The sequence below is a fragment of the Thermomyces lanuginosus genome, assembly GCF_041956635.1.
Source record: "Thermomyces lanuginosus strain ATCC 200065 unplaced genomic scaffold VTN49scaffold_40, whole genome shotgun sequence".
NCBI classification, from domain to species: Eukaryota; Fungi; Ascomycota; class Eurotiomycetes; order Eurotiales; family Trichocomaceae; genus Thermomyces; species Thermomyces lanuginosus.
The window spans coordinates 887162-901680 of record NW_027192374.1 but is presented as its reverse complement, the minus strand read 5'-3'; the positions used below and the strand labels follow the sequence as shown (position 1 = coordinate 901680).

The 14519-nt window shown below is 48.8% G+C and overlaps 6 protein-coding genes across 6 annotated transcripts; 2 read left to right on the top strand and 4 right to left on the bottom strand.

Annotated features, from left to right (window-relative positions):
- Window positions 1-663: 663 nt before the first annotated feature.
- Window positions 664-2357, top strand: VTN49DRAFT_6316 (uncharacterized protein; the record flags this gene model as incomplete). The annotated part of the gene is made up of 13 exons (XM_069414471.1): window positions 664-765; window positions 830-952; window positions 1000-1010; window positions 1063-1102; window positions 1159-1169; window positions 1218-1325; window positions 1376-1531; window positions 1587-1628; window positions 1675-1712; window positions 1766-1826; window positions 1882-1999; window positions 2063-2265; window positions 2321-2357. 13 exons carry the CDS (start codon window positions 664-666, stop codon window positions 2355-2357), a joined length of 1050 nt encoding a protein of 349 aa, XP_069265714.1.
- A 220-nt stretch (window positions 2358-2577) lies between these two features.
- Window positions 2578-4322, bottom strand: VTN49DRAFT_6315 (uncharacterized protein; the record flags this gene model as incomplete). Its single annotated transcript, XM_069414470.1, has 5 exons — window positions 2578-2737; window positions 2807-2973; window positions 3026-3136; window positions 3196-4055; window positions 4106-4322. 5 exons carry the CDS (start codon window positions 4320-4322, stop codon window positions 2578-2580), a joined length of 1515 nt encoding a protein of 504 aa, XP_069265713.1.
- A 2591-nt stretch (window positions 4323-6913) lies between these two features.
- VTN49DRAFT_6314 (uncharacterized protein) lies at window positions 6914-8659 on the top strand (the record flags this gene model as incomplete). The annotated part of the gene is made up of 6 exons (XM_069414469.1): window positions 6914-7220; window positions 7284-7861; window positions 7909-7998; window positions 8050-8200; window positions 8252-8395; window positions 8451-8659. The coding sequence occupies 6 exons, from the start codon at window positions 6914-6916 to the stop codon at window positions 8657-8659; spliced, it is 1479 nt and encodes a 492-aa protein (XP_069265712.1).
- A 587-nt stretch (window positions 8660-9246) lies between these two features.
- On the bottom strand, window positions 9247-9990 carry VTN49DRAFT_6313 (uncharacterized protein; the record flags this gene model as incomplete). The annotated part of the gene is made up of 2 exons (XM_069414468.1): window positions 9247-9591; window positions 9661-9990. The coding sequence occupies 2 exons, from the start codon at window positions 9988-9990 to the stop codon at window positions 9247-9249; spliced, it is 675 nt and encodes a 224-aa protein (XP_069265711.1).
- A 478-nt stretch (window positions 9991-10468) lies between these two features.
- On the bottom strand, window positions 10469-11446 carry VTN49DRAFT_6312 (uncharacterized protein; the record flags this gene model as incomplete). Its single annotated transcript, XM_069414467.1, has 1 exon — window positions 10469-11446. One exon carries the CDS (start codon window positions 11444-11446, stop codon window positions 10469-10471), a length of 978 nt encoding a protein of 325 aa, XP_069265710.1.
- Window positions 11447-13641: 2195 nt separating this feature from the next.
- VTN49DRAFT_6311 (uncharacterized protein) lies at window positions 13642-14412 on the bottom strand (the record flags this gene model as incomplete). Its single annotated transcript, XM_069414466.1, has 2 exons — window positions 13642-14023; window positions 14078-14412. 2 exons carry the CDS (start codon window positions 14410-14412, stop codon window positions 13642-13644), a joined length of 717 nt encoding a protein of 238 aa, XP_069265709.1.
- Between the last annotated feature and the right edge of the window lie 107 nt (window positions 14413-14519).

Sequence of the window (14519 nt, the reverse complement as noted above, 5' to 3'; positions counted from 1 at the left end):
TTATACAGATTCATAACATGTAAGTTACCGTTCTCGTGCGAGTATGACTCGTCAACTTCGGCACTCCTGTATGTATTCACCACTCGTAGTCACGATTCATAATCTTGCCCCAAACTCAATCTCCAACAGTCCGGCCAATACGAGTCCTCTGCTCATGGGGATTCCTTATCGATTCAGACAGCTTCGTAATATGTGGTTATGTATCGAGAATTACACCAAAAAGATACGGCCAGCCCAACGGTTAAGGACTTCGGGTTTTAGCACGCTACCACGAGTGCTCCGTTGTCGAGCCCTTACCAAACCCAGTTAATGGAGGAGAAAATCGTCCCATTCCCCACCGAGCATTTGCCATATGGTAAACCTCCACCAAGGCAAGCCGGTTAGCCGGGACGAGCCGAATTCCCACTGAGGCAAGGCACCCCCCCACAATTTGACTCTTTATGAACGTGTGCAGGGGACCGGTGCGAGCCAGCGAAGAGCCCATTGCGCCTGGGCGGCCAAGACTCATCAAGTTCGATAATTCGGCCGACGCCTCACGCGGGCTAAAAGCCTTTGCGAGTACTGGGACTTGATCTGCACCTATACTCATCATCCTCAACGACCCCCCTGCAAAGCCAAGTCTCTCCCAGTACCTGGCGCCGTTTCTTGTCGTGTGCATACACCATGGCCGGCGACGACAAAGAATCCCCCAAGGACAAAAGCCCTGTGGGAGGACGTGGTTCACCACAACCTGGGGCCTATCCGGAACATATCCCCGCAATTGAGGTGCGTTGCGTCGATTGAGTGTGAGAAAAAGGCAAAGGAACACGAGCCTAAAGGTTTTCTGCAGGCCTCAACATCGGATGATGATGGCAATTACTGGAGTGATTCGGCAAGTGATCTGACATCGCTGGCATCGTCCATCACGAACTATGTTTACGAGAATGGTCGGCGGTATCACTCTTTTCGTCAGGTAAGCATTGAGACCAACAATGAAGAATTTGCAGCTAATTTCAGCAGGGGAAATATTTGTGAGTAGTAAATCCGACAGCCGGAGAGGATGGTCGACTGATGAGGGTCAAGTCTTCCCAACGATGAGGAAGAGAAGGACCGGCTAGATTTGGTACGTATTGTAGTAGGAATGATTGATGTGGTCTCATTCTAACCTATTGTCCATAGGTTCATCACATGTAAGAATTCTACAACCAGTCAGCTTGAGCTGTGTCTCACAAAGGCAGTTTCACTCTTATTCTCAACGGCCGTTACCACTTGGCGCCTCTGAGGAATCCTCAAAACATCTTGGATTTGGGCACTGGAACCGGTATCTGGGCACTGGACGTTGCAGAGTATGGTCACCCTTGGAATAATTGTGGAAGTTTGCTCTAACCATTTCCAGCCTCTATCCTTCGGCCTCGGTCATCGGGAACGATCTCAGTCCGATCCAGCCTGTTTTTGTAGCGCCCAACACGCAATTTGTCATTGAAGATTTCGAAGAAGAGTGGGTGTACAGCGAGAACAAGTTCGATTTCATTCACGCTCGGACATTGTCAGGGTAAGTCTCCGGTGATGGTCTGCACTTTTTATCGACGGCAGCTGACGGTTTATAGTTCTGTCAAGGATTGGCCCCAGCTATTGGCGAGAGCATACAAGTAGGCAGCCCTCGTCAAAGCGATAGCCAATACTGACATGACACAGGCATTTGAAGCCAGGTGGTTACGTTGAGTTGCATGAAGGTCAGTCAATCTTTTAGCCATGAATATCCGAAGGATGCTGACGGCATATGTAGCGCCGATTTGGTGCTGGAGCGACGACGACAGTTTGGAGCCAGACTCTCCTCTCGTCAAGTAGTAAGTCACATCGATGGTGAGATTCGTTTGCAGCAAGATGCCAATTTCTTTTTAGCCTTTCGATTATCGAGCAGGAGTCGTCGAAGCAAGGCCGGTCCCTTAATATCTGTCACAAGCTGAAGGAGTGGATGGAAGAGGCTGGATTCGAAGACGTGCAGCAGAAAATCTACAAAGTATGGCACCACGCCCTAGAGACTGCCACCGCGATGGTCGAATCACTAATTTGACAAACGTAGGTGCCATGGGGACCTTGGCCAAAGGATCCACATCTGAAGGAGATTGGCCGATACCAATATGTCAACGCGATTGAATCCGTCGATTCCTACGGACTGGCCCTGCTCACCCGAGGCGCAGGGTACTCGGAGGACGAAGCTAAGATTTTCACGGCTGTTGTCAAGAATCAGCTGCGCAACAAGTCACTTCATGTGTACAACTTGGTGTATGCACTTCTCCCCCCATCTTAAAATTGCGGTCCAACCTCTAACAAATCTCAGGTATGTTATTTGGGGTCGCAAGCCTCAGACAGGGTAAGAAGTGATAGAAACCGGTTCAACACGAAATTTGAGGAGTTGGATTATGATGGAAGTTGTTTGGATTCCTTTGTTTGTTGGGATTTGTAATTATTTGTTTTTTGTTTTGAGAACAATTACGAATAACTACCCCCTTGTCGTCAAGTGATTCATTCGACAATGTTTTACATTTATTCATGTCGTATCGCGTATTCGTTGTTGCCAATCATCAGATTGTATAATCAGACCACTTCAACCCTGACCCCCATCGAGCCATCGCGGGGTGCAGCGAAAAAGCGATCCCTGAACACGCGGATATCATCCACCGTGGTGTCAAACAACTTGAAATCAAACCGGCGAAAAACATGAGCAACGGTAAGGTAAAGCTCTGCGTAAGCAAGGCTGGATGATCGGTTAGTATCATTCGATCACATACATGCAAGGTCAAACTGCGAAACCGGGGGAACATACTTGATTCCTAGACATTGTCGGCTCCCTTTTGTGAAGGAGACTATGTATCGGTCCAATCGTTCACCTCGCTCGGCAGCACGGATCCACCGTGATGGGTCGAAGACCTCAGGGTTCGGGAAAATGGTTGGGTCCATGTGAACGAAATAGGCGCTCTCACTAACCGGTGTCTTCACATCACGTTATTATCGGCTGACAATGAGAGCAAATGCATTGACTTACACCAGGTGGAATGACCCAGTCCTTATACACAAGAGCTTCTGTAGGGGCAACACGCGGGAGGCGAGTTGTCACGCCATAGCTCAGTCGAAGACCTTCGTTGATCACCGCGGTCTGCAATGCGTCAGTTTCTGACAAGCGTTCGAGACAGGAAACACTCGGTCGAGGCGTACAAGATAAGGCAGCTTCTCCAATTCGGTCCATGATGCTGTACTGGTAGGTGTAGGCAGCACGGTTTTTAATTCCTCTCGGAGCGTCTCGAGCAAATGCTTCTTATCTGACAGATGGAACGCAATCACCGTCAAGGTATTGGCTGTGGTTTCACTACCAGCGGCTAGAAGGATTTGCCCTTCATCCTGCAGTCGATCCAGCGTCCGCTCTTCCGGTGGGAGAAGATTCGGATCGCACAGTGCATCAAAGATGGTCTTTTCATTATCCGGCTTCGGCTTGGAGCTATTTGCGAGTGACTCCTTTGATTGCTCGCGCACCATGTGTTGGATGTCCAGCAACACGGCTGCTCTTGGATTCGATTTCCGCAGCAGCCACTGAGGCATACTCTTCGAGATGGCTAACATGATTGGGAAATGTCTCAACAGGGCACCATTCGCACTGGCTTCAGCCACGGCAATCTTCCATTCAATGTGGAAATCGTCCTCATCAAGGTACCGATAGCTCTTCCCGTAGGAGTAGTGGCTGATGATATCCATTGTCAACGCCGTAAACGCCCCATCCAACCGAATGATGGTCCCGGTTTCACGGGCTTTTTCAAACCGCCGCAAAAGTTTCCCAATATTTTCCTGAATCAACGGCTCCAGCCGCACAACAGACCTCTTGGAAAAGTAATTATTCAGCGGAGCACGGCGCATGCGATGATGTTCATGGCTGATTGTCGTGACCATTGACGAGGGGGTTCCGAAGTGCGCAACAAAGCCACTGTACTTTTCCCGTTTGCGCGACGCCGGGGCATAGATTTCATCGTAAAATGAGGGGTCCTTGATATGCAGCTCATGAGGAGTGATCCGGACAATAGGACCTTATAACATTAGCGAGAAATGGAACCTTAGTCCAATGACAATCCCATACCATATTGCTCATGCATCCGCTGGATTTCCCAAATAAACATGCCATCTTTGATGATGTTGAAGTAGAACTCGTACAAATGTGTAATGGCAGCCAGTTTCGGGCCCGGAAATTTGGCTAACGGGTGGAAATAGAGACGATAGATGGCCAACAGGATGACATATCCGACAACGCCGGCCAGGCCAAGGCCTGCTAGGGCAAGAGATGATGGAGGCTCCATCTGTACGATCGCGGATGTCGGACGCTTTCCTCAAAGTCGAAGAGAGTCAAGCATTCCTATTAGGCATTGCGAGGAATTTGTCCTGGGGAAGGTGAAGTCGAGCCGATGCTTTTGTGAATCTAAGCCACAATTTTTGGGACCGAGCTTTGAGTCTGGAGATCTTCAACTCTGACTGATAATCATCCCCGCTTGCTGGCCCATTCAGAAAGGACACCTGGCGAACATCACTACTCCGTACGTTTGGTTAGCTCCTGGATTCTGCGCTCGTGTGTGTCCCCACATCGTGAAGGATCTCCATCACCTTAGGTAACGAGCACATCTTGTACAGTTCAAAGGTTCGAGACTTTTGGTTGACCACCAGCTCGGATCCATAGCTGCTTTCTGCTGCATACTAGCAGTTAACCGAGCTACAAGTTACTGCTCTTCGACTGCCGGTGAAACTTCAACTGGGCTTGACTTTGCGGAAATTGGAATCCCAGGATTCCCAAGTTAACTTGGCCAACGTAGGATGAATTGCGAGCACGCGTACCTCGAAGAGATACAGAGTACTCGTCTTCTCAACATCTAACCTGGTGGACGAGCACATGCTTCGTGCGGAGTAGCCCGTATTGCATAATTACATAGTCGTAAATTACTGGTCCGTACAAGTACTGAAAGTCGGTCTGATCCCGTAATTCCAAGACCCACGCTGTGGCTCAGATAACGCATTCTTCAGTCCTGATTGGCTGGAGGCCGAACTTCGGCAATGAATTTTATGAATTTGTGAATCCCGCAGTCTCTCTCCAGCAACCTTCGCAGTGGCCCCCCTAGGAGCCCTCCGTCACCGATACTAATGCTCATTGCGAGTAAGTTTGAGATTGTGAAAACACGCGATCTGATTCATGAAGTCAGCCACGTGCAACGTGGCCTGCAGAATTGGTCCATCCGACCACAGGCGATGGGCTCCATTTCCACAACGACCCACAAAAAGCATTTTTCGTCTGGGAGAGTTTGGAACGGCCGTGCGCGGTTGGGGAGCCCGACCGGCCCGCAGGACTTCCACTTGGGCCGGGGAAAGTCCCGTTGTCGGAGGAAATTATCCGAAACCCTCCCCATGCGGTGTCCAAGATTCAATTCCTACACGAACTCTTCCCCCTTTCAAGTGCAAACATGACTTTCATACACTCGAAGATTGTTCGAACCCTCCGAGGAGACCGCGATAGCAATGCTTCCAGATTAAAGCATTTGTGTACGCGTCGAAGTGGCGGAGCCGATCCAGAACACCTTCATATACTTTCTACCGCTGTGAAAACCCAGACTGACAGAAATCCCCGTTGTCGATGGCTTGTTCAAATCATCAATGCTAAGTCAATTGCATCTGCAAGCCTCTCGCGGACGGCAGAAGACTGCACATGTCGAGAAAGAGTCGAGATGATTCCCGTTCACGACGCATTAGCTTTTCGGGAACGCTTCGAGTCGGAGCAGAACCGACGTCAAGGGCTGCTTGTGGCATGTTCTTTCCCTAACTGATGGATCGGAGGTCGAGTACCTCTTATTGCCTTGTTCCAGCATCGACGTAGCGAGATTCTACATCGTAGCGGCCATCATCCACTTAGACAGCCATCCATCTGACCCTCAACGCTGGCAATATGCGCGCCTCTTTGGCCGTAAGTTATGGAATAGCTGCTCGGCACTTGAATGTCCTTCAAGAATAAGATCGCGCAAACTCAATGGCGGCATATTCACTGCCGGAGCTCACCATAATATTTATCGGAATTCGGCGCCTAGACACCAGCACGAAATCGATGTTCCTCTGGAGCAACACTGCTACAAGTGATAAACCGCTCGTTTCCAGAGGAGCCCCCATCGGATTCTGAGGGTTACGGTAGCTGTTCCCAGGGGTGTGCCTTTGGGTGTGCGAGCTTGGTTGGTGACCGTGCTGCCCATGGCTAGGGTTAGGTGGTTGTCGTGTCGGCAGTTGTCCGTACTTCAACATCCCAACGACGACCGGCGTGGGGGAATATGTAACGGGCTCCATCTGAACCAATACAATAAGTAGCTTTTCTCCGCGGATTTGAGAAGGGCGTGCTTCAAACTTTCAACCAGCTTACGAGTACACACCCTGGTCTCTTTAACGCCTTGGATTGGCAGCATTCAGGTCATGCATAAAATCAGCTAGCCGTACTTTTCCAAAAATGTAAGTACCTTCAGTTTCTTCGCTCGAACATCATTCATGAGAGCAGAACACATGAATCGGGGTCAAATTGTAGGATGCTTTTTATATAAGCAACACTCGCAGTCTCTTTGTAGTTACAAATATGCCGGAAGTACCTTGCCGGGTTCTACAGAGTACGTCGCGGGCTCCAGTCTAACAGGACGATTGGATTCCCCAGCTTAGCTGAGTAGCTCCCCACATTTCGTGGGGATAAGGTGGCCGTGACACCTTGATGGGATTGTTAACTCCGTGGGGAGAATGGAGTAAAGGATGGGGTCGTGTTTAGAAGCATATTAAAGCGCCGAATGGCTGCTATCACCATCAAATTCTCATCGAGATAGCGCGATTCTCTGTTCTCCCACGTCTGTGCTGATAAGGAGAACCAACGAAGCCAACAATGGCGGAAAACAGAAAACCCAGCGAGGATACTACTGTCGAAGATGTCGCCAAAGATCACGCCCAGACTGAGCTGAGCCAATGTCCGGCATTGGCCGGCTTGAGCCCGGAGGAGTGTGAGAAGATTGGCCGAAAAGCGATCTTGAAGCTAGATCTCATCGTCATGCCAGCGATGGTCATCATGTATATCCTGAACTATCTCGATCGACAGAACATTGCCAGCGCCAGACTGGCCAATATCGAAAGGGACTTGAATCTCTCCGATGTGGAATATCAGACATGTGTCAGCTTGTTGTTTGTGGGATACAGTATGACGATTCACAGACAATGTCTAGATCGACGTTCAAAAAGGACTTGCTGATCGTTTGCAGTTCTAATGCAGGTTCCTTCAAACATGTTCGCGGGCAAATTTGCATACCCAGCGGTTTACATCTGCCTCGCCATGGGTGTCTGGGGTGTCATTTCTGCTTGCACGGCCGCAGCACAAAACTTTAGCGGTCTTGTGGCGGCGCGGTTCTTTCTCGGCTTCGTGGAGGCTGTATTCTTTCCCGGTGCTTTGTTTTACCTGTCCCTGTTCTACAACCGACGCCAATTCGCATTCCGTACGGCGATTCTGTATTCCGGATCCCAGATTGGGAATGCAATTGGCACGCTTCTTGCCATTGGCATCCTCGAGCTGGACGGCCAGAAGGGATTGGAGGGTTGGCGATGGCTTTTCTTGATTGAAGGCGTCCTCACTGTCTTCTTTGCTCTCGTCTTTGCAATTTACCTGCCGAATGGGCTTGGGAAATTGAAAGGATTCTCCGAGGCGGAGCGTGAATATTTGCTTTGGAACTACGGCAAAGATATTGGCCAGCAAGATAACAAAGATGAATTGACAGCCTGGAAGGGCTTGGTGATGGCCGTCCAGGATCCCAAAACATGGCTCTTGATGGGCCTATTGTGGGCGGTATGTTCCCGGTGCTTTCTGCTCTGGAATAAAGCTGACTGCTTTAGACATATGTTGCAGCGGCGGTCAACAACTGGTTTCCATCAGTTGTGGCGACGCTTGGTTTCTCGAGAAACGTAACATATGCTCTAACGGCGGTACGTGACCTCGAACATAGGGGCCGTCTTTCAGCAATCTGACCATCACAGCCACCCTTCCTGCTCTGCGTTGTTACCATGTTGATCAATGGTTTTCACTCGGATCGTACCAAGGAGCGTTTCTGGCACATTACTGGTCCACTATGTGTGACAGTAATTGCCAATATCATCGCTGTGTCATCTTTGAATACGGCTGCTAGATGTATGTGGGATCTCCTCTATTTCACTTTGCAGGAACTGACTATTATGCAAGATCTCGCCATGATGCTCATGCCCGGCTCATTCTATGCGGCCTCCATTGTAACCCTTTCATGGATTACAGGTTCCCTATCACAACCGACAGCGAAACGAGCATCGGCGATTGCGCTGATCAATGCTATTTGCAACACTCCAAACAGTGTGTACTTCTGCTTGTTGAGTGAACGAGGCCATAAGCTAACTGACGTGCGTAGTTTGGACTTCATATGTCTACTTCGGACCACCGCGATACCTTCCTGCGTTCATCATGAATCTTGTTGCATCTGTGCTAGCCATTGCCTTTGCTGTCGCGACTTATTTCTATTTGCGTCGGCAGAACGAGAAGCTCGACCGTGGTGAGGATATTGGCAAGAATGGCCCGACAGAGGCACAGAAAGCGGCTGGTTTCCGTTACATGTTGTGATTCTATTCCAACAAAAAAGGTGTTGTGCTTCGCCACAGTTATGTGATATGTGTAGAAATGAAACGATGCCACGTTGCTGTCTGAATAATAAACTGCCAATGATGATCAACCATAACCCTCAGCCCTCATATAATGAGACGGGAACATCTTGCTTTGAAATCCGGAGCCCGACTAACCTGCCAAGGCGCTTGCCATGTCGGCCTCCCGAGTTCTTCCTGAGATTAGCCATTAGTTATATGTGACATCAGATTGGTCGATGATCGAGGGTGAACATCAGCTAATCAGGATGTCAGTAATTACGTCGCAGAAATGCGCGAATCCGGGCACTCAGCATTCCGCCGTCACAAACTTTGACTCTTGCAGACTTGGGTTTAAGGATCAAATTCCAAGTTTTTCTAGAAAGACTGGCTACCGATGCCGAGTACTGGGCTCAGTGGAACTCTTTAACATATACGTCTTCAATGGCCAGAAACCGAGACAGCATCAGTCAACTGCTATTCAACATCTGCAGTCCTCAATTACATTGTTTGATTAATCAACATTGACAAGTATGCTCGAGTGCAGTCATCTGAATATACCAATTATCCCTACTTCGTAGACGGATTCGGACTGACAGTGTTGCCTGGGAACTTGCGGAAAATATCCGCGACGTGATCGATTGGCGCAGTCAACAGTCCGATCGCAGTTTCGAACGGTGGCTTATTCGGCGCGCTGGGGTGCGAACGAGACGGGACAAATGCCTTGGTCAGGCCAAAGCTCTTGCTCATCGATTCGCTCTCTTGGGCAGTAATGGCACTCTCCAAGGTCGGTAGATCATTTTCCTCTTCCTCCTTGATATGCTGCGAGAGGTCTTTCATGAGATCCTTGATGGTCGGCAAGAACTCAGGATCGGATGCCTTGAGGTTCTGGAACTTTTTCAATTTTTCCTTGACCTTTATCAAGGGTTCAAGTCAGCATTCGTCCGGCAAATTGTAACAATGGAAACTGTAAAGTCTGCATACCACTTGATGCTCTTCACGATCCTTGTCTGCCATTGCCTTGCCATTGGTAACATTCTTCTCGAATGCCGGATAGACGACTAACTCCTCGCCATGAGAATGGCGAGCAAGCTCCCAGGTAAACTGGTTTTGATAACGAGTTCTCTCATCATCGTCCTTGGCGTTGATGATATGGTCGTACCATTTCTCGATCTCGCGATGATCGCTCTTGATGGTATCTGATATCCGAGACATATTGGACAGCTGCACGCCCGAAGTGAAAAGTCTCGACTGCTTGACAGAATAGAAAGAATATCGAATAATCCGGTCAGATTGTCTTCGCAGGGTAAACATTAATGAAGGAAAAAAAAAAATTCAGTTGACGGAAGAACAACAACTGACTTTATACGTATCACCCATATGGTCTAACAAGGGTCTTAGAACCTCCATTGTGATCATGACCAGTTCTGTGCCCAGCTCCGGCGATAGTGACCTCACGTTGATGTAATTGCCGCGAACGTCGAATAATATAGCACCGAATTGAAATAGCCAGTACGGAGTTGGCCCTACTCCCAAAACTACTGCAGCATGTGAGCAAGCAGGTTTAGAACGCTTTCATCCACTTGAGGAGATTCGGTCATTGTTACGAAGAACATTTTGTAACAATAGAACAGAGTAAGATTTGTTTTCAATTTTCGAGTGAACCCACCTGCTGAGCTTGCTTGGTCGATCAGATGGCTCCACTTTTCAAATGGCATGTTAGGGCATTTTCTTATTAGGGTTTCTCTCACGAGCCCTAGGAAGCTTCGTGGCATATTTTGTCAAATCGTTCTCATTTCTTGCGAGACCCCCATGGCAATGTACTCTTGTCTTTTCCTTTGTTTGCTTTGTCCGAACCATGTCGCTCTTCGTCCTCAAATCGGACATGCCGGCGAGGACTTGCTTGGACCGGACCGGACTTTGTCCATGGAGCAAACGTGACGGTTCCGGCGGGAGTCAAGTTACCGGCGTCTATGCCCTCCTCAAGATTAGTATTTAAATGCTCCTCTGCCTGAAATATCACCAACTGATCTCCGCGTACATTGCGAACAGGTGATTTTCCTTTGGTGTCTCGTCGTTGACTCTCCGTTTGAGGATTAGAGTTGTCGACTGCTGCCACGGCACGCTGACCTTGCTCATCCTCCCCATAGATTGGCGTTTTACCCTTGAGCGTTGCAGAGGAGGGTTGCTGTTCTCGCTTCGAACGCAAGCTCTTCAGGTCGCCGCTCGCAGGGCCCGGGTCTGTAGTCTGTTTTCCTCGCTTGCGGGGCTCTGCTTCCATCCACGGGGTTGATGGCAGTGTTAGGGGCGTTATACGACTCGCCGTTTGTGTTTGCTCTTGCTTATCCTTCCTCACTGTATTAACGTCTCGCGCAGCCTGTTTTGATTCTTGAGCTTGGATCCTGCTAGGTGACTGTTCCCCACTGACTGTATTGTCAACAGGCCCAGCTGCAGAGCTCTCTTGCTGCTGTTCCTCCGGCTTTTTGATTGATTTTGACAATTTTGTTGACTTCGAAAAGCCTGGAGAGGTAACAACCGCCTTCCAACGCCGTGCAAGCTCTAAAGACGCAGCCGTTGTATTTCTTGGACCACCTGTCTGACGGTACGTGGGCAACTCGAGCCTCTTCTCCATAGACGTAAGTGCTTTGTCAAGTTCGCTCCAAGGCTGATAAACTTCTCGCATCTCCGTTTTTTCGCCTTCTTTCCAAACAATGAGGCGCATGCCTCGACTCTCCCGTTCGTAGATTGCTTCTGGCCCTCGGCCTTGCATGCGATGCCAGATGAACCGCAGCTTGATGCTCCGAATATAGTACGCAGCTTCGTGATGAAATGTAATCGGCAGTATATAGTATCCCACTTTATTAGTTTCCAGATGGCTTGCCGTCCTTAACGCATCAGAATCGAGAGTCCATGGGGGACCCCTTTGGCCAGTTTGGAGGCTGTCAGCAACCTGTATATCAGCGGCTAATACTTGAACTTGCTCCCTTCTCGTTAATCTACCGCCGGTCTCGTCGAAACAGTACACCTTGGCGATAATGTGTTTCTGAGTGTAAAATAAATTATACTCACTATGGCCAGTGCCAACAGAAATTGTAAAGGAATAATGAGGGCCTGCGAGCTCGCTCTTTGGATGTAGTAATCTTCCCAACGCTTGCTTTGCAGTTAAACTATTACATTCATCGTGAAGAGTTTGGTATTGAATTGTTTCCTCTGGAGGAGGACGGCCTTGCAATATTGAAAAGTTGTTTCCACTCATGGCAGGTGTGAAAAGTTAGTTCTTATCTTTCAGTGTCAGAATGAGGACTTTGATAGATTCCATTGTGTTACAGTAATCATGAAAAACATAAGGAATGTTCCTACCTTTTATATTGGGCTCCTCACACTGCCAGCTCAGAATCATGGAGAGTCACAATTCTAGTCGCAGTGGATAGCTTGTATGCTTTGCAAGATGTTCTTCATATACTGAGTCGGGCTGTCCTCAATAACCGAACTGATAAGCACGGAAAATGTTTGCAGAACAATGCGGCCGTGGCTTGGGTCACAGGGACAGGAACTGAGATATCTCCTTGAAAGAAAGCGGACAAAAAACAATGGCTTTGAGCGTATGTATCCTCTCAGTTGATCGTATAGCGCTCCACTGACCTACCAAAGATCCGTTAGAAAGGGGTTGCTTCATAATGGCCCCATGACAATGAATGGCACCTAAATGAATCACATACCATATCCTGCTTTGTGTCAAGGGTGGGCAGTCTCTCTTTACAGTGTAGCATCTGGACTTTGAAGTTTGCACACAATTGAACAACAACACTAATTCCTTTGTGCTGGTACAACTTCTTCCCTGCTTGTGACACATCTCGGAAATTGAGAGCCGAAATTGCATCCCTGCATATTTTGAGTCGATCATGTGGTCATTACTCCGCAGTGACGGGTTGAACAGGAGATTTTCCAAGTTCAATCCTGCCAAAGTGATGTTTGGATTATCATCTTGATGAAGGTCCAAGGTTCAAAAGGCCATAATATCTCCATGTCCCAAATCATAAAATGCGTTTCCAATCTCGTTCATCACGCAATCAATGCAATACAGCGCGCAAGCAAGCATCATTAATTACTCGTCATTTCTCAGCTGCTAATGTCCTGTTCTCCGCCCTCTTCTTCATGATTTTTCGATATAAGTATAGACTGACCAAGCCGAGGAAAACGATAAAGACAATGCAAAACACTAGGACCACGCCGGGATTCTTGGCAGCCCAATTTTGGCGTCGCCGGACAAACTGATGCAGCTGAGGACGAACAATGTGGAGTGAGGGCTTTTGAGCTCGAGATGCGGGAATCGTTGGTGCCATGATTTCCTCCTCGTTCAGTTGCTATGACTTAGCAGTCACGAAGGAACATTAGCTTCGATCAGATGGTTATCGAGATGACTATCATCACAGAAAGCATACGTTAGCGGATTTGAACATGCACTTGATGGATATGAGACTAACCCTATCGCAGAGTTGCAACGGAAATCACCGAATGAGTCTGCGCCCCAAAATCCTGAGACGTGATTTCACGATTCTCGATGATCATACATGATCGTTTGGCAGGGTAGCTAGATCGTCATTGTCGGGCCGCCCGGATGCCGCCTTGGGGGATCTAACTCAGTTCCGTCCTTATGATCGATGGTACTCAATCACAACGCTTGTGGTCGTCCACTGTATGACGGTACATCACGTGGAATCGGTTCAACAGAAATTCTAACCGGCCATTCCGCTGTTGATGGGTTCTTGATGCTTAAGCATCGATGAAACCATCGGTCTAGATTCCGTCACAACTACGTCAATGGCACACAAAGTTAGGAGATCACGTTCAGGAGGACAGTCATCGAGAAGCAATTGACTTACGGGTATCAATAATATCAATCATGGCGAATACAGGTTGCAGGGGAACCAAAGTATTGAACCCTAGCAAGACTAGACCAGGAGCTTATTGTTCCGGCATGGCCAATGGCTGAGCATCCAACCAGGCCCACTCAACAAGAACTCTCCCTTGGTCTATTTCTGCCAGTTTCTCAAATACGCTTGTTGTGGTGTCAATGTCCGTAGCCGCACAGCCGACACAGCGGTCGACGACTGTGACATCCACTGTTTTCCCATTGCGCCGGAGACGAAGTTTTGCGCCACACAAGGGGTTCAAATTGGGGTTCGACCCCGTCTGTGCAGCATCAAAGAGGACATGAGAGACCGCACAGATGGCGTCCGAGTCCGTGTTTGTGTATCCACAAGCCCCAAGGGCCGGTGTGTAGTAGGTCAAATCTCCCACGTACGGACCGCCGGTGTCTGTGGGAAGAGGAAGATTCGATGCTCCTCTGCTCCAAGTGTCAGATTTGCTCTCACGTTTAGCAATGCCCTGTCTTGCTTACTGTCGGCCGACAGTCAACCCAACAGCTAATCCAATGATTAGTGCCAGGAGCGCAATTGCACCGGCAACGATTCCAGCCAACACATAGCGCCTCTTTCGCTTGTCATCGGGAAGATATTTAGCTATATAGCTTACATAGAATCCCTTGACGGACGACAATATACTGCCGAATCGGCTGCCATCCCTGGTGGTTAGAATTGATTCATGGACAGCTGGTGCCTTCTCGGCGTTGGGCACACTCGAGTTGATGGACGAATCTCTCGAGTCAATTGCTGCTGGAAGAGGCTTTCGCGGTATCGCGAATTGCGAGGGGGGTTCATTCTGATCCAGCGCCATCTCCGGATTTCTCACTGAGCTGACAACAATGAGTAGAGGGCACGATCATTGATGTCCAGGGGCTCTGTGGCCATAGTTAATATCAGAGTTAGTCCGTAATTACTTCG